Here is a 17,910-nt window from a genome sequence, read left to right as displayed (position 1 = left end):
GGGAAACTAAAGGACAGTAATTTATCTGAGGCCACCCAAGAAGTCCATGGCAGAGGTGAATGTTTAGCAGGACTTTCTTTGCAAAGAAGAAAAACAATCACACACAAATTGCATTTTCATCTCACATCATGCCTTGCCTTTGAGAAACCAGTCGGCTGACAACCTCCTTCCTCTATAAAGGTCACTGATACTCTTTCTGAATAAATACGAAGCCAAACAAATCTAAACCTGCAGTTAGAAACATTGCCAGAGGAAATAATGATTACAAAGGGAAAGGGGGGGGGGGGAGAGGGAACAAATCCAGAACAGTTACTATTAAGCTTCTTAGCAAGACCTGAAAGAGAGACTAGAATACTTTCTGTCTTGCAGACTTTGGAGCAGCGGTCTTTAATCTTCCACGGAGGGCTGACTTTAGGGAGCTGTTAATAACGTGTGTAAGGAATATATCCCCAAAGGGTGCAGATTCTTTTCTGAGCAAACACAATTTAACGCTGCTGCTGAGGGACTGGGACCAAGTGATTACATTCCTGGAGGCTGCAAGTTCAAGTCTCGCTTAGAACCCGTTTTCATAGCCTGGCTTTTTGTCATGCCTTTGGGGAGCTTGCAAGTACAGAAGTGTCAGAAGAGCCTGGCTGAATCAGTCCAGTAGCCATGTAGTCCAGGATCCTGTTCTCACAGCGGCCAACCAGATGCAAGGGCAGGCTGCGCAGGGTGTGGGAGAGGTGGCCGCTGCTGGGCTTCTCTGAGCACCAAACTGGCAAAGTAAGTCTGCTGAGAAGCTTCTAAGCTGAGGTCAAACTGAAATGGTATGCAGGAGATGGGAGGAGCTTTTTGCCTAAGGACATGAGAGGAGCCTGCTGGTTCAGGACAATGGCCCATCTAGTGCCGCATCCTGTTGCCAACAAGCAGGACCCGAGCACAACAGCGCTCTTCCTTCCTGCAGCTACCAGCAACTGATATTCAGAAGCATGGCTGCATCTACATTTTAAAACCCATTCAACAGGAGTACAGTAAAAGCCATTCCAATAGCAGCACTGAGCTACTGTGGCTGAGTGCCATTGATAGCCTTGTCACCCATGAATTTGTCCAATCCTCTTTTAAAGGCTTTCAAGTTGGTGGCCATCGCTGCCTCTTGTGGAAGCGAGTTCCACACTGCAACCTTTCCTCACAGGGAAGTTGGCTCCACCTGCCTGATCATTTTGGTTGCTCGTTTCTGAACATTTTACAATTCTGCATGATGTGTGGACGGTATAAATCTAACACTAATGCACTATTATTGCATCAATGGCATGTTGCAAGCTATAACCACAGCCCCCACCCCACCCCAAAAGCCCTCCACATATGCACAAGTCTGGAGGGGTGGCAGGAGGTCCTGCTGTTCAAAGGGGAAAGGAATCAGAAATCCTAGCAATAGATAGAAGCTGTTGGGTGTGTCAAAGTCTCTTTTTGGGTTCCTGCCTACATCAATCAGCCTAGGGGTGGGGTGGGAATGTAATTACAATTAAGCTTAGGAGAAAAGGAATGTGTGAGACCGGGAGGAACTAGGAAGGCATCAGTGACCAGATCAATTAAGGGCAGATACTAATTTGCATAATAATTCCATTATCTGCTAACAACAATGGACACCTAGGACATCTAATCGAGGGCAGTAATTTTAATTTAATGGGGGAAATCTAGTACAATTCCCAGTCTCTCTCTCCCCCCCCCCCCCCCGCATTCAATTAAATTAATGTGATGGGCTTTAATCGGTCTTAAGTACAGGGTGTGATTAACGGAACAGCTGCATCAATTATACATATATATTTTATCAAAGCTCTGGCAAATGGACTTGCCCTGCAGAGCACCTTCTCCTCTGTGCAGACATACAGTTATACCGTAATTCTATTTAAACAGCAACTCTCGGTTCAAAGGAGGCCAAAACGCTTCCCTTTGGGACTTTTAAGAAAAGAAAAAAGCTTCCTAGCTTTTCCCCCAGATAACTTAATAGTCTTAAAAAAGAACAGGGAGACGAAAGAGCAGGAGGTACATTTTTGGCTTTCCCACCCACATGCCGCCACTCACTATTGCTGGGTCCAAGGCTCTCTGCAGGAAAGAGCAAGGCAGAGGTTCCCTTTCCTGGCACTTGACGTAGGAAGACATCAAAAGCCACCATCCCCCCTGCCACCACCCATTAGGGCAATAGTTCTCAAACCTTTTTCCTCCAGGCCACTTTCTCAGAATAAAAAAATTGCTAATGCCATTTTTTTTTTACTGATGAGTTGGGGGGGGGAGAAATATTGATACATTGAAAAAACAAAAATAACTTCTAGCAGTTCTCGATTCTGAAGATATCTATCAATATTCTGCAAATAAATAAATAAAAATTATACTATACTACACTGAATTGCTTAAACGTTTCTTTGTCCTTGAATCTTCCTGCCACACCCTTTGAGAACCATGCATTGGTCTTCACGCCAAGTTCAGGCCTTGGCATGTTGTCTAAAAGATGGCTGAAAGTTCTTATGACATTTCACCATTTGCAGCCTTTTGGACTGATTTGTTGGGGGGCATGGAAGGAAATAATTAAACACATCTGCTCACAGCTGGACTTGCACTTATTTATCCAGCTATTAACTATTAACTGGGGAAATCCCAAGCGACTCAGAGGGGCTCATATAGTTTTCCCCAAGCCATGCCAATCAACACGAGGCTATCAGGTGGTGGAAGGGCAAGGGGCAGATGAAGTTGTAGGTCAGATGAAGGCTCTACAATGTGTTCCTTTCTTTGCAGTTGCCTCTCTTTCAATGAGTATTAAGGCAGAGAATATGAAACATATATGAATTTTCATTTGTAATTTATTATGTACATCTTGTTTTTATTCGTATTTTGATAAATATTATTATGCCTGCTTTTTAAAAGTTTGATTTTATTTGTATTCTTTAATGTAGCATTTTCTACTGTTTCATGGAAACTGCTTAGGGTTGTTTGTTTGTTTTAATTAAGTGGTATATAAATCTGGTTAAATACAATGAAAACAAAAATATTTAAAGAAGAGTGTGCCACGAGCATGTGGGTTGGTGGTGGTGGGTTTTCCAAATCAGTGTGAGTGTCCTGGTGGAGACCACCCATCTCTCATTTTGTAGTTACTACACAGGCTTTTCAGACCTGGCCAACTGGTGGGTGTGGGAGAAGAGCAATTAAAAAGATGTGTGTGCATGATAAACAGGTACGTGTTACATATGCATCCCATCACATGGAATGCTAGGGTCATGCAATGTTAGGGTACTGGCTGATGGGACAAGCAATGGTTGGAATCAGTCCATTTTTATTCACTTATTTGTTTGTATGCTGTTTTTTCAACAATAGCCACCCTCAAAGCAGTTCAGCTAACACAGGTATCTAGGCATGTGATACTGCCTATCCTGAGAAGGGGAAGAGTTGCCTCCCTAGATGTTTCTGCTGCCACTGCTGGAAACACTATCAATCACCATATGCAGATCTGGCACAGGGTGCTGGATCACCGGCCCAAAACATTCCACTTGTGTAAACTACTTGTGAACAGGTTGGCTTGGGTGGCTAAGTGCGATTCAAAGTGCTGGTTGCTACCTACAAGGACCTGAACAGTTTGGGACCAGGGTACCTGAATGCTGCCTCCTCCTTTTTATGGCTCTTACATTTGTAGTGAATGGACTTGGTGTGCTGTGGTTTACTGGTTCTATGAACGCTCTTTGTTGTTACTGTTTCATTAAGAATGTAAGAAGGGCCTGCTGGGTCAGGCCAGTGGACCATCTTGTCCAGTATCCTGTTCTCACATTGGCCAACCAGAGGCCTGTGGGAAACTCTCAAACAAGATGCCAGCACAGGAGCCCCCTCTCCTCTTGTAGCTTCCAGGAACTGGCATTCAGAAGCATAACTGTCTCCAGCTGTGGAAGGAGAGCCTAGCCATTGTGGCTAGTAACCATCGATATCCCTCTGCTCCAAAAATTTGTCCACTCTTTAAAGCCATCTAAGTTGGTCAGCACTGTTTTCCATGGCAGCAAGTTCCATAGTTTAACTATGTGCTTCGAGAAGTAGTACTCCCTTTTTGATATATAATTGATACTAATATCAGCACAGTCGTACCTTGGTTTTCGAACAGAATGCGTTCCAGAGGTACATTCGACTTTCGAAACGTTTGGAAACCAAGGCGCAGCTTCCGATTGGCTTCTGATTGCAAAGGTGCATGGAAGCCACATCGGACATTCCAAAAAAAGTTCAAAAACCAGCTCACTTCCGGGTTTCAATCGTTCGGGAGCCAAAACGTATGAGTACCAAGGCATTCAACAACCAAGGTATGACTGTACATTGATATATTGTCCTAGTTTTTCCTCTGGGGCTCTTATTGAGTGAAGGGTCTACAAATTACAGATGCTTCTATAAATGAACATATACCAGAGAGGGAGATATATGTAGAATTTACAGGTGAGTGAAGCACCTGGCAGCTATAAGGGAAACTATGTGACAACGCGCCTTCCTAACATGCAATCCCTGCCTCCTTAGAGCTCCACTGCCTGCTTGGTTCAGGAGACTTACTGCTTCCTTGCCCAGTTCTATTTTTTTTTAATATAAATATTTATTAAGATTTTTATAAGAGAAAAGCATAAGTAACAAACAACATTGCTTATATCATACACAAAATTTCATAACTTGTTTGGACTTCCTCATGTCTCCTGCTCCCACTTACATTGTTAAAAAGTTTTTTCAAGCAAATTATCATCTTGTTTACAATCTTATATCCACTCGTTTAAATATAATCTAATAGTTCTCCCAAAGGGTTTGTCTTTTCCTTAATCTCACTTATCATCTAATTCCAATCTAGTTTAGTGGTGGCCAATTATTTATGATCAAGCATCCTTCTTAACATTCAATCAAATTACAATATTTTTGTAAGTAAATTTCAAATTTCTTCCAATCTTCTTCAATCCTTTCTTCTCCCAGGTCTCGGATTCTGCCGGTCATCTCTGCCAGTTGCATATAGTCTATCAGCTGCATCTGCCATTCTTCCAGTGTGGGTAGATCTTGAGTCTTCCAATTCTTGGCAATGAGTATCCTTGCTGCTGTTGTTGCGTACATAAAAAATGTTCGGTCCTTCTTTAACACCTTCTGGCCGACAATACCCAGAAGGAAGGCCTCTGGTTTCTTAGTGAAGGTATACTTAAATACCTTTTTCAACTCATTATATATCATTTCCCAGAAGGCCTTCACTTTAGGGCAAGTCCACCAGAGGTGAAAGCATGTTCCTTCATTTTCTTTACATTTCCAACATTTATTATCAGACGAATGGTATATTTTGGCAAGTTTAACTGGGGTCATGTACCATCTGTATATCATTTTCATTACATTTTCCTTCAAAGCATTACATGCAGTGAAGTTCAGCCCAGTGGTCCACAACCTTTCCCAGTCCTCAAACATAATGTTATGCCCAATATCCTGTGCCCACTTTATCATAGCAGATTTAACCATTTCGTCTTGTGTGTTCCATTTTAACAGCAAGTTATACATTCTTGATAGTACCTTAGTCTTTGGTTCTAACAGTTCTGTCTCCAACTTCGATTTCTCCACCTGGAACCCTAGTTTTTTGTCATTTTTAAAAACTTCTTTAATCTGGGCGTAATGTAACCAGTCTCGCACTTTACCCTCCATTTTCTCCAAACTCTGCAATTTCCAATTGTCACCGTCTTTTTCTAATATTTCCCAATATTTTGGCCATTTGGCCTCCATATTGGGTCTTTTTCGGGCCTTGGCTTCCAGAGGGGACAGCCACCTCGGAGTTTTGTTTTCCAATAAGTCTTTGTATTTTGTCCAGACATTAAATACTGCTTTCCTGACAATATGGTTCTTAAAGGCCTTATTGATCTTAACTTTATCATACCATAAGTATGCATGCCAGCCAAAAGCATTGTTAAAACCTTCCAAATCCAACACATCAGTGTCTTCAAGAAGTAGCCAGTCTTTTAGCCAGCAGAAAGCTGCGGCTTCATAGTACAGTTTTAAGTCTGGCAGGGCGAAGCCCCCTCTTTCTTTCGCATCAGTTAATATCTTAAACTTAATTCTGGGCTTTTTGCCCTGCCAGACAAATTTAGAGATATCTCTCTGCCACTTCCGGAAACACTCCGTCTTGTCCACAATTTGCAATGTTTGAAACAAAAACATCTTTGGCAATACATCCATCTTAATAGCAGCAATTCGGCCTAACAAAGAAAGCTTCAATTTTGTCCAACTGTCCAAGTCTCTCTTAATTTCAGACCAACATTTTTCATAATTATCCTTAAATAGACTCAGATTTTTTGCTGTTATGTTTACCCCTAGGTACTTTACTTTTTTAACCACAGTTAGTTCTGTTTCTCTCTGAAACCGTTCTGACTCTGTATCTGTCAAGTTTTTCCCCAACACCTTGGTTTTCTGTTTATTTAGTTTGAATCCCGCCACCCGACCAAAGTCTTGAATCAGTTGTAATACTCTTTTTGTACTAGATTCTGGCTCCTTGCCCAGTTCTAGGCTGGCCTTATTCGGCCAAGTGGTTCCCTCTGCTTTGTGGTATATCTTAGGGAGAAGAAAAGGCTAAGGAGTAAATCCGGAGCGTAGTCCCTAAGATGGTTGGATGGTGCCTTGTATGCTTCTTTCACATGATTCCTGCAGCCACACTGATGCCAAATGTATTGCTCTGCATTCTTTTGGATCTCAATGAATGAGAGTGGGCTCTTGTCGTCTGGGAAGCCCAGGACCCTCATTCACACTGCCCAGGCTAGGCGTTGCTAATGCAACGGTTTTGACTTCACCCCCAGTGGTGCACTCCATTGTTTCTCGAGGCAGACGGGTGCCAACAGGCGATGCCAGCTTGAATCGATCACACGGCACGGTGCACATACACCATTTGAATGGCAGTGCCCACCAGCTGGGAGGGAGGGCAGCCCCCCTACAATATTTTCTCGGGGCCCCCACAAAGGGACATTGGCTCCTAGGGATGCCAACAACTTCCCATCGCATCCAGGGGCCTAAGAGGACGCTTCTTCCTGGGCTGCATGGGGAAAGCCTGTGGAACTCACCGCGCGGGCAGGACCGGGGACAATAGCGCGCCCGCGCGAACGAGGGGGCGGGGGAGGGGGAGACGCCTGGAACGTTCCACGCGCGGCGGTTGGAGACGGTTTGAACTTCTCCTCACGCGCCTTCGCCTCACACGGCGGGCCGCACCTGCCGGCCTTGGTCGCGCCATGACTAAAGACAGCCCCTCAGGGGGCGGCGGAGGCCCCGCTCTGTCTGCGCGCCATTCCCCGCGCAAGGCCGCGTCCCAAGCCCTCGGCGGCGCTCCTCCTGCCGCCCTGGGCAGCGGCGGCGGCGTCTCCAGCGGGGCGCCTCTCGGTCCTCCTCCCCCTCCCTTCCCTCCTCCTCCTGCGGGGCCTCCGCCCGCCTTCCACGAGGACCACCGCCGAGAGCTGGAGTCGCTTCGGGCGGAGCTGGAGGCGGAGCGGCTGCGCTCTCAGGAGTGCCGGCGCCGCTTCGCGTTGGAGTCGCGCGAGCTGCGCGAGGCGGCCGAGCGCGAGCGGCAGCTGCTGGCCGACCAGCTCCGCTCCAAGTGGGAGCAGCAGCGGGCGCGCGAGCTGCACCAGCTGCGCGAGGCCGGCGCCCGGCAGCGCGAGACCGAGATCCGGCAGCTGCTGCGCTGGAAGGAGGCGGAGCTGCGAGAGGCCCAGGAGCTGCTGCAGCGGGAGCGAGACGCCGCCATGCGACAGGCCCGGGACTTGCAGCGCCAGCTGGCCGAGGAGCTGGTCAGCCGAAGCAGCCGAGCTGGCGGTGGTGGTGGTGGTGGAAGCAGCGCGGGTCTGAACGGCGAGTGCCGCGCCAAGCTGCAAGAAGTGCTGGGCAAGCTCCGCTGGGAGGTCGACGGCGACCAGGCCGCGCGCATCCGCCACCTCAAGGCCGAGCTGGAGCTGGAGAGGAGCCTCTTCCTCAAGTATATCCTGGAGCGCTTCGAGGGAGAGCATTCGCCGCTGGCGTCCTCGCACAAAGTCAGGCCGCCGCCTACCACACTGCCCAGCCACAGACTGGGCAAGAACAGGCCCCGCTCCTTGGAGAGCCTCGTGGTCGCCTCCTGCGCCCCCGACAGCGGGACAGCCTCCAAGTCCCGCTCCCTGCACAGCAACCTGAGCCGATGCGAGCCTCACCCCCACCATGCTCTGCTGGAAGGAGGGGGCCAAGCTGGTGGCGGCTGCGCCCCACAGCCGGAGGCCCAGAAGGCTGTGGCCACTGCTACTTCCTTGGGGAAAGATAAGGCCCCTCTGGAGGAAGGGGCCAAGGAAGAGGGGTCTGCGGATGCACCCCCGGAAGGGAAAATGTGCAGCTCAGGGTCTGCGGGAGAAGGCGCAACGCCTCCCGCAGGCCTGCAAAGCCAGCAACAAGACTGGCTGTTGGGAGGTGGGTACGACCAGCTGGTGAAGCAGAACACAGACCTCTTGGATGCCCTGGGGGCCCTCGAGCAGCGGTGCACCCACCTGAAGGAGGAGAACGCCTTGCTGAGGAAGAGCAGCTTCCCAGAGATGCAGGACAAAGTGAAGCGGCTGAAGAGGAAGAACACGGAGCTGGCGGCCATCGCCAAGCGCCTGGAAGAGCGGGCCAAGAAGCTCCAGGAATCCAGCCTCAAGGTTGGCGGCACCCCAATCCCCTTAGCCTTGGCTTGCCCCGACACAGACCTGTACAAGAGCAGCTTTGCTCGGCAGCGGGTGAAGGACCTGAGCGAACAAGCCAATGTTCTGCTGGCAAAGGACCAGCAGCTGGAAGCCTTGCAGAAGGAGTGCTGGGAGCTGCAGGCCAAACTGTCTTCAGGCACAGAGAATGCCTGTTTTCTCAACATCTGTGAGTTTGATCGCTTGCTGCGAGAGTCTCAAAGAGAAGTGCTGAGGCTGCAAAGACAGATCATGCTCAGGAACATCAGGGAATCTTTTCAGCTCTCCAAAATGGCCTCCAGTGCTCCTTCTTCACCAGTTATCATCCCAGAAACATCAGCTGTGGGCACATGCTTAAAGGGCTTGCCTTTGCCAAAGGAGATGCCAGAAACATTGGACACATTGGTGAAAGATGTGCAATCAGAAGCACCTCCTTTGGGGAACAGTGCTAAGAATGATGAAAGCAACACTTTAGCATTGGGTTCGGATGCTGAGCATTCCTTGCAGACTTTGAAAAGGGAGCTGGCTGAAAAAGCTCAGGAGTGTAAAAACCTTCAATGTGAAGTGGAGGCGAAACAAAAGAGATGTGACTATTTGGAACTGCAGATCAATGCAACATTGAGTGAAAAGGCCAAGGTTGCAGAGGAGAACTCTCTGCTACATGAGAAGAACAAACAGATGGAAAAGATCCAGAGTGAAAATACCGAGATAAAAGTGAAGCTCATGCAGGCAACTGATGACTACAATTCTGCCGTGCAGTTGTCTAACGGACTGGAAATTAAAGTGGAGAGTTTGGAGCAAGTCATTAAGAACATGAAAGAGACGGCAGAAGGATGGCAACAGTTGGAATCTGAACATGAGAAAACTTTACTGGTGCTGCAAAAGAAAGAGGGAGAAATACAACAACTGCATCAGATGCAGACAGAGATAAAAAGAGAGCATGAGGAGGCAGTACAGCTGCTTGAAGCTCAAGTGAAAGAGCTGGAAAACCAGTATCACAGTCAGACCAAACACTTTAATCTCCTGACTGAAGAACTTGAGCAAGTTAAGACATCTGGGCTCTTAGAATCAGAATTATCCCATGCAACTTGCAATTCCCAAGCAATAATTTGCCCAGAAAAATGGGAACAATGTACTGGCCACAATCACCATTGTAATAAAAGCATCAGTGATGAAGACTCTGCATCTGTGGGTTCTTCTGGCTTGCCCCAAAAACCTAAAGCATTAGAATCCCAGTCAAACTCATCTGCATCCGAATCCATACAGAACAGCTCTAAATCTTGCCTAAATCCCGAAGAAGATACAGCAGGTGAAACAGAAGACCTAGAGACAGATAAAGTTTCTACAAGCCAACAGCTAGAAAATCAAGGTCCTTCAAAACTTTCTGTTTTTTTGGCACGGTATAGCTATGACCCTTTTCACGGCCCTAATAAGAACCCTGAAGCAGAACTTCCACTGACAGCTGGGGAATATGTTTATATTTATGGAGGAATGGATGAGGATGGTTTCTATGAAGGGGAATTGATGGATGGTAGGAGGGGACTGATCCCCTCAAACTTAGTTGAAGAAGTTTCAGGTAATGATCTAATAAGTTTTGCCCCTTCAGAGCCAAATGATGTTTCTTACCATTCATACCGTGAAACAAGTTTCCCCTGCCAAAGTGCTAGTAGTGAAGACAAAAGTGACAGCCTTGATGAAGACATGTGTGTTAATCTGCCGTCTAACAGACTGGGAGGGGAGCTGTGTGATGACCAGGCAGCAGTGCTTTGTCCCCAGAACCTGACTCTTATCAAACAGTTTGCTAGATCCATCCTTATAGGCTGGGACCCACCACACATGCTAGATAGCCAGGGCAAAGTGTACAGCTATAACATTTATGTCAATACAGATCTGTGTCACAGTGTGAAGTATGGCAGTCAGATGAAAGCAGTGATTGAGAACCTAGATTTAGAGCTGCGTTCTTATCGCATCTCAGTTCAAAGTGTGACAGACAAAGGAAATTCCGATAAGATGCAATGCACTTTCCTTGTAGGAAACAGTTTCCATATTGCACCGGCACTCCTGGAGCTTTGGAGCATTACTGCAACGTCAGCAAAAATTACTTGGTTGCCAAGCAACAGTAACTACACTCATGCAGTGTACCTTAATGAGATGGAATATGATGTCACAAAGGCAGGGGTATATTGGTATACTTTCCAGAATCTTAGCCCCAGCACTCAGTACACTGTAAAAGTGGAAACACTGCCTCCTAAAGAAGTGTTGATATTTCCTCAAGGGGATCTGGAGCAGAAATCAGCAGCAATTATGTTCACTACTCCACCAGCAGGACCGCCTCATGCTCCACTCGATGTCCAAGTACAACCTAGTTCTTCTGCAGAGTTCCTAATTGTTAGCTGGTTGCCAGTAACAATTGATGCAGCAGGATCATCCAATGGAGTAAAAGTCACTGGCTATGCAATTTATATCAATGGACAGAAAGTCACAGAAGTTGCATCACCGACAGCTGGAAGTATATCATTAGCAATGTCTCAGCTAAATATGTTCCAAGGGTCTTGGAAGGTCTCTGTGAGAACTGTGTCCCCCTTTGGGGAATCTGAGGATTCTGTGCCAGCTTTAATTCCATCCGCTCATTTGGAAATTCCTAATTCTTTAATGTCAAAGTTCTTTTCCCCCAGTCATGCCTCTGAGATGACTTTCAAAGAATTCTTAGAGTTTGAAGATGGGCACATCTCTGCCACAACCAGTATGTCCTCATCTGTCTTCTCCCATATGTGCCTGGCTGGTGCAGACACCGATTTCACTATTCACTTCATGTCTGATTACAAAGAAGAAGCAGTTTCTATGCCAGTAAATGTTTCTCAGAATCATAGGACCTCTTCTGCACTGACAACTTCACACGATGCAAGAAATAAAGACAAGGGTGATTCTATTCTACACACGTCTGTTAGAAAGCACTCCTCAGAACATGTTTTTCCTACTTCAAAGTACAAAGGACTAGCCAGCGCCGCATTGCCAGTATTTACTGGAGACACTGGAAGAGAAATTTCAGAAGATCATCCTCTGACTAAAACGATTGTAGGTAAGAATCAGCCAGACAACAGCAAAATCAAGGTATATACAATGGCCGAACATACCAATGCCAAAGATTCATCTTTTCAATGCCATATTGACATTATGGGTGCAACCACTGTTTCTTCCACAGAGTTTGAACTAGAGAAGGGCAATTGCAGAGGTGCAGGAATGCGCAACTTCTGTCTTCAGGAAGAGCCAGGTCATCTTTCTGAAAAGAACCACAGAAAGAATGTTAAGCAGTTATGCAAAGAACTCTCCAACTTGAGCGTGTCTGATGCTGAAATGAAGGAAGAGCAAATATCAAGAACTAAAAGCTGGAAGACTCCTCTTGGTGACCATAACCATATTTCAGATCTTTCAGATATTGAGGAAGAGGAAAACCAGTTGTATAGGATTAACATTTCTGGACAAGAAGACCCTAAACCACAGGAGACTCCAGTGTCCCTTGCAGAACTGGCAAAAGATAAAATTATAACCATGAGCCCCAGAACTGACCAAACAGTGCCTAATTCAGGCCCTCAGAGCAGCTTTGTTTCAGGAGAAAGGGTTAATGATGACCCAACAAGGCTTTTTGTAGCACTTTTTGACTACGATCCAATAACTATGTCACCTAATTCTGATGCAGCTGAGGAGGAGCTATCTTTTAAAGAGGGACAGATTCTGAAAGTGATTGGTCACCAAGATGCTGATGGCTTTTACCGAGGTGAATGTGAAGGAAAGAAAGGGTATATTCCCTGCAATTTGGTATCTGAAATGTACATTGAGAGTAAGGAAGTGAAAGAACATCTATTAAAGTCAAGTTACAGTAAAGATGAAAACTTATGAGGAGGTTAGTGGCTCTAGACAGCATAATAATCAACAGATCTGACCCCAAATCTTGGCACTAGGATAATAAAACTAAACACCTACCACCTAAGGCTTTGGGATTATAATATCCTAAGCACCCAAGAAAAGTCTTGCTGAATGTGGGTGAAAAATTAGCTGCCGTATAAAATGGAGAATAGGGTGGTGCTGTGGTCTAAAAACCACTGAGCCTCTTGGGCTTGCCGATCAGAAGGTCGGTGGTTCGAATCCCTGTGACGGGGTGAGCTTTCGTTGCTCGGTCCCAGCTCCTACCAACCTAGCAGTTGCCAAAAGTGCAAGTAGATAAATAGGTATCGCTCCGGCGGGAAGGTAAATGGCGTTTCCGTGTGCTGCTCTGGTTTCGCCAGAGGTGGCTTAGTCATGCTGGCCACATGGCACGGAAAAACTGCAGACAAACGGTGGCTCCCTCGGCCTGTAAAGTGAGATGAGCACCATAACCCCAGAGTTGTTTGCGACTGGACTTAACTGTCAGGGGTTTACCTTTTTTAAAAATAGAGAATGCTATACTTTTGCACACAGATAGGGAAGAGACTTAATAAAAAGGCACCATAGATGTCTGGAAGCTGTTCCCTCTGAACAAAAAGAATCAGACTTGTTAGCCTTTTGAAAACCCTAGAAGATGAGCAATAGACATAAAAAGTGTTTAGAACTGTATAGCAAGAGAACAACAATATTTTCAGTGTCAAAGATTCTTGACCAAGAAGTACAGTGGTACCTCTGGTTACGTACTTAATTCGTTCTGGAGGTCCGTTCTTATCCTGAAACTGTGCTTAACCTGAAGCACCACTTTAGCTAATGGGGTCTCCTCCTGCCGCCGCGCTGCTGCCACACGATTTCTGTTCTCATCCTGAAGCAAAGTTTTTATCCTGAGGTACTATTTCTGGGTTAGCAGAGTCTGTAACCTGAAGTATATGTAACCTGAAGTGTATGTAATCCGAGGTACCACTGTATTTGGGGTGGGTGTAGTTCCAAGTCAACAGCATCTCTGTTATTACAGAATGGACAGTATCAATACCTCCCTAGTAAGCAAAATTACAGTATAATTCTAAGCGTGTTTATCTGAAAGCAAGTCTTTCCATATTCACTGTGGCATAGACACAGGAGTCAGGCTTATTGACTTCAGTAGAACTTCTGTAATAACATTCTGTAAGATGTCTACGTTTTGTAGAATTCCAACTACTTTACATTGAACTGAGCAGAGTCAGCATTTGAGCTGGAATCGTAAAACAAATGCTTCACCCGAATATTGAGTGATGGCAAATTTTACTCCAGTAAGTGACTCACTGAAGATGTGTCCATACCCCACGTGGGAGATTTCCCCCAAGCAACAGCTACTTGATTCCTGACGCTTAAGCGCATAATTTGTTTTAGTTCACAACTGGAACAAATACCATGTCAGTGATCAAGTGAGTCTTTTTGTGGGTGTGCCCAGGAGCTGCATGCATGTACCAATAGCAGACTTGAGTTGAGTGATGATGAGGAAAAGAGCAGAAGCAACTCTGGAATAAATGTTTGGCATCTTGCACACTTCCTCTTGCTTCTGACTTGAGGTTTTTTCCTAGCTGCTTGAGCAGACTTCAGGGGGCCATGGGTGCTCCACCCCCTTTGTGGGGACTGGGTCCCCACAAAGTCAATGAGCAAAGTTGAAGCCCTTCATCGCGGTCACCCACAATCTTCAGCGTGAGATGGCCCCTATGTTCCTAGCCAAAACCAACTCTTGCTATATAGAATGCAGTTGCAAAGTTGCTCGTACTTTAATACTAAAGCATTTTGTTCTTGCGTTCAAGCTTTCTAACTTCAGATTGGAATGTTCAACTTGCACATGTGTTTGAAGAAAAATGACTTGTTATTCTTCAAGTTAATGCTAGCTTTTCAGTGTAGATATTTGTTGGTGCTTGGTGATGTTGATCACCCACCCTAAGAGCTTTGAGTTAAGGCCTTGCGCCCCAGAAGCTTTTAGAAATAGTAATGACAATATATTAAATTAATGAGACATTTGCATGGATTTATACTTAAGTCTAGCTCTTCATTTTAGAACAATTGTTGATGCCAACCAATGAAAGTTACTTCTAGGATTTGCTTCGCTTTGCATTCCATCTTATTTGTATTTTCCTTCTTCATTTATGTGTTTGAAGTAGCAGAACCATTTTATGTTTTTACTTTACTCTTGTACGCCTGTTACTCTACAAAGTTCTTAATTGTGCTTTTGTGTAATTTAGGCTATAGCTACTGGATTGAGGAAAGAGTGATGCTGCTATTCGGATTGAAGCCATATTGACGACGGATTTGGGAGCTACCTTTGAATACATTTCCTATTCTTATACTAAAACTCCTTATTTATTAAAATATTTGCAAAGTTTGTACCTTACAATCATTGCCATTGAATTTTCATTTTGTCTTTAATCAGCAAAAAAAAAGTATTGCCATTTTTTGAGCTGTAAAGGTGGTATCTGTGGCAAAAAGTACATGGATTTATTTAAAGAACAAAAATAAAATATTTTTGTGTGTGTATATATATCACGCTCAACTTGTAGCAGCAGATCCCATGAGTGCAAAGCAGCCTTTCTACAGATGAGCATTCTTCAATCTAAATACAGCAGCATAATCAGAATGCAGGATCTCTATTTATTTATTTATAATATTTATACTCCAGTCAAGATTGGCTCAAGGAATAGAGGAGAAATTCCCTTCAGATCACCATTAAAGGGGAATTTGCTTAGCTCGCACTTCAAATTCTACAAACTAAAATGCAGCTATTATTCAAAAGCCACACTTCCCCGAGTTAAGAAATGCAGTTCTCTAGCCAAGTCATGTTTATCATAACCAAAAGAAAAAAGTATGTATTAGGGTGAAATGGTTATAAAATGCATATGTTGATGGAAACAATATACAAAAATAGCATTATACTAGGGAATTTTGCTTGCAAAGTGTGTAATTGGGGAAGAATGTGTGTATTAGGTTAAATCCACACAAAATTGCTTATGAATTTTCACGAGGACTTTTTGAAAAAGAATTGCAAACTGATGTGGAAATAGAACTAAACTTAATATAGGGAAGATGAGAAGCCAGAATTAAGAGTCACCCATTGACAGAGTCACCCATCACTTGGCTCATATGCATGTAAGAACAAATACCTAAAAAGGGGGTGTGGGGGGGAACCAAGTCATGCAAATACAGTATCTGATAAATCATAGAAAACATGCATCCGTTTTACATATGAGAAGCACTGAGTCCAAGAACAGTTGAAAGTACTAGTACAATCATCCCAGAGTATAGACTGTAGGCAATCATGAACAGTAGCCACCCTGTCTTCTGGGAACCCTTTCAGCGGCAGTTGAGGTAGAGGTAGGTGTGCCTTGAAAAGTGTTCAGAAGCTTCAGCTGGCCCAGAATGCTGCAGCCAGATTGCTGACAGGGGCTGGTTACAGGGAGCATTTTACTTCACTGGCTGCTGGTCCGTTTCAATTCAAAGTGCTGGTTATGATTGATAAAGCCCTCTGTGGCTTGGGCCCAGATTCCCTGCGAGATTGTATCTCCCTACATGAACCCGCCTGGGTGCTGAAATCCTCAGGTGAGCATCAGAGGCACAGTTGGTGGTGAAACTTCTCTGTGGCTGCTCACCCATTGTTGGATTCCGTCCCAAGAGAGGCTAGACTGGCTCCCCCTTTGCTATCCTTCCAGCAGCAGGCTAAGACATTCCTGCTCACACAAGCCTTTGGACTGACCACTGAGCTGCTGTCAGGGCAAACTGCGTTTTAACTGCTGGGTTTTAATGCATTTTAACTTTTTTTTAATCTAGTTTGTTTTTACTACAGTGTGTTTTATAATGATGCATTTTAAAAGCTGGGACCTGCCTTTGGGGAGAAGACAGAATTTAAATACCGTATTTTTCGCCCCATAGGACGCACTTTTTCCCCTTCAAAAATGAAGGGGAAATGTGTGTGCGTCCTATGGGGCGAATGCAGGCTTTCGCTGAAGCCTGGAGAGCGAGAGGCATCAGTGCGCACCGACCCCTCTTGCTCTCCAGGCTTCAGGAACCTCTTTGCAAGCCTGGTGGGAGTTCCCGCGGGCTCACGAGGCTTGCGGACAGCAGCCTGCAGCCCCGGTGAGAGTCCGCAAGCCTTGCGCGCCCGGTGGGAGGTCCCGCCGAGCGCGCGAGGCTTGGGGCGGCAGCCTGTTGCCCGAAGCAGGCGGAGCCCTCCGGAGGGCTCCCCGTGCTTCGGGCGAGTGTCTGCAAGCCTGGCACGCCCGGCAGGAGCTCCCGCCGGGCGTGCGAGGCTTGGGGCAGCAGCCTGCCACCCGAAGCACGCGGAGCCCTCCGGAGGGTGCCCCGTGCTTCGGGCAGGCGTGTGCAAGGCTTGGGGCGGCAGCCGCAGCTGGGGGGGGGAATAATTTTTTTTATTCATTTCCCGCCCCAAAAAACGAGGTGCGTCCTATGGGCCGGTGCGCCCTATAGGACGAAAAATACGGTACATTAAACAAATAAAAATATATAAAAGGGATTAGCCCTTTCTCACACTGGCCCGAAATCAACTTCAAGTTCCCATTAGACCCGTTGAACTTCCTAGTGATGCTAGAAATGTACATTCAAGCCTTTTTGCTTTTTCCCATTTATTCTACACAGCAGTTGTGGAAAGCCACAGAAATCCCATGATTTCATGACACAACCTAGAGGAAATGAAAGCCTGGCGCTGAGACAAGCAGGAGTGCAGTGTGTTGTGTTACAGGATCTCCTGAAAAGCCCGCAGGAGGCAGGAGTTTGTGGCTTGTTTGATTTCTGAGAGCAAAATGCAGCTCTTGGATAAAGGAGGGTGTCTGAGACAAGCGAGAGAGAGAGAAAGAGACCCTGGTTGCTGTCTAAGGCTGGCTGTTGAGAAAACAGGAAATCCCAGAATTTATAGATGACCCCATTGCAGAGCAAAATGTTTTGGAACAAACTGTTCTGCCTTGTGTGTTTTCCACCCCTCTCTATTGGACTGTGCAGTTTCTCTTTCTGGCTCTCTCACGTAACAGTTTGTAAGCCACATCAATAGCGGCACCTGCTGACCGTAAGGCTTAATTGCACCCCAATAACTGATCATGCGAAAGGCTGGACTGGATGAATCCCAAACTGGAATTAAGATTGTCAGAAGAAATATCAACAACCTCAGATATTCAGATGACACAACTTTCTTGGCAGAATTGATGCTTTTGAATTATGGTGCCGGAGGAAACTCTTGAAAGTCCCATGAACTGCAAGAAGATCAAACCTATCTATTCTGAAGGAAATCAGCCCTGAGTGCTCACTGGAAGGACAG

General features: G+C 45.8%; 1 protein-coding gene across 2 annotated transcripts; it reads left to right on the top strand.

Moving 5' to 3' along the window:
- The first annotated feature begins 7,125 nt into the window (after positions 1-7,125).
- Positions 7,126-14,985, top strand: LOC310833852 (peripheral-type benzodiazepine receptor-associated protein 1-like). Of its 2 annotated transcripts, none has more exons than XM_083716821.1 (2): positions 7,126-12,453; positions 14,834-14,985. In XM_083716821.1, the coding sequence occupies exons 1-2, from the start codon at positions 7,230-7,232 to the stop codon at positions 14,890-14,892; spliced, it is 5,283 nt and encodes a 1,760-aa protein (XP_083572947.1). In that variant the 5' UTR covers positions 7,126-7,229; the 3' UTR covers positions 14,893-14,985. The 2 variants fall into 2 exon arrangements, with proteins under 2 accessions (XP_083572947.1, XP_083572946.1); XM_083716820.1 differs by having other exon boundaries at positions 7,126-12,579.
- The last annotated feature ends 2,925 nt before the right edge of the window (positions 14,986-17,910 follow it).

The sequence above is a fragment of the Podarcis gaigeae genome (assembly GCF_964106915.1).
Source record: "Podarcis gaigeae genome assembly, chromosome: 16".
Classification (NCBI taxonomy): Eukaryota; Metazoa; Chordata; class Lepidosauria; order Squamata; family Lacertidae; genus Podarcis; species Podarcis gaigeae.
The sequence above is the reverse complement of the archived record's forward strand: the minus strand, read 5'-3'. Positions and strand labels throughout refer to the sequence as shown.

Coding starts and splice junctions, on each gene's coding strand:
- LOC310833852 (XM_083716820.1), top strand. CDS start 7,230: ATGACTAAAGACAGCCCCTCAGGGGGCGGCGGAGGCCCCGCTCTGTCT.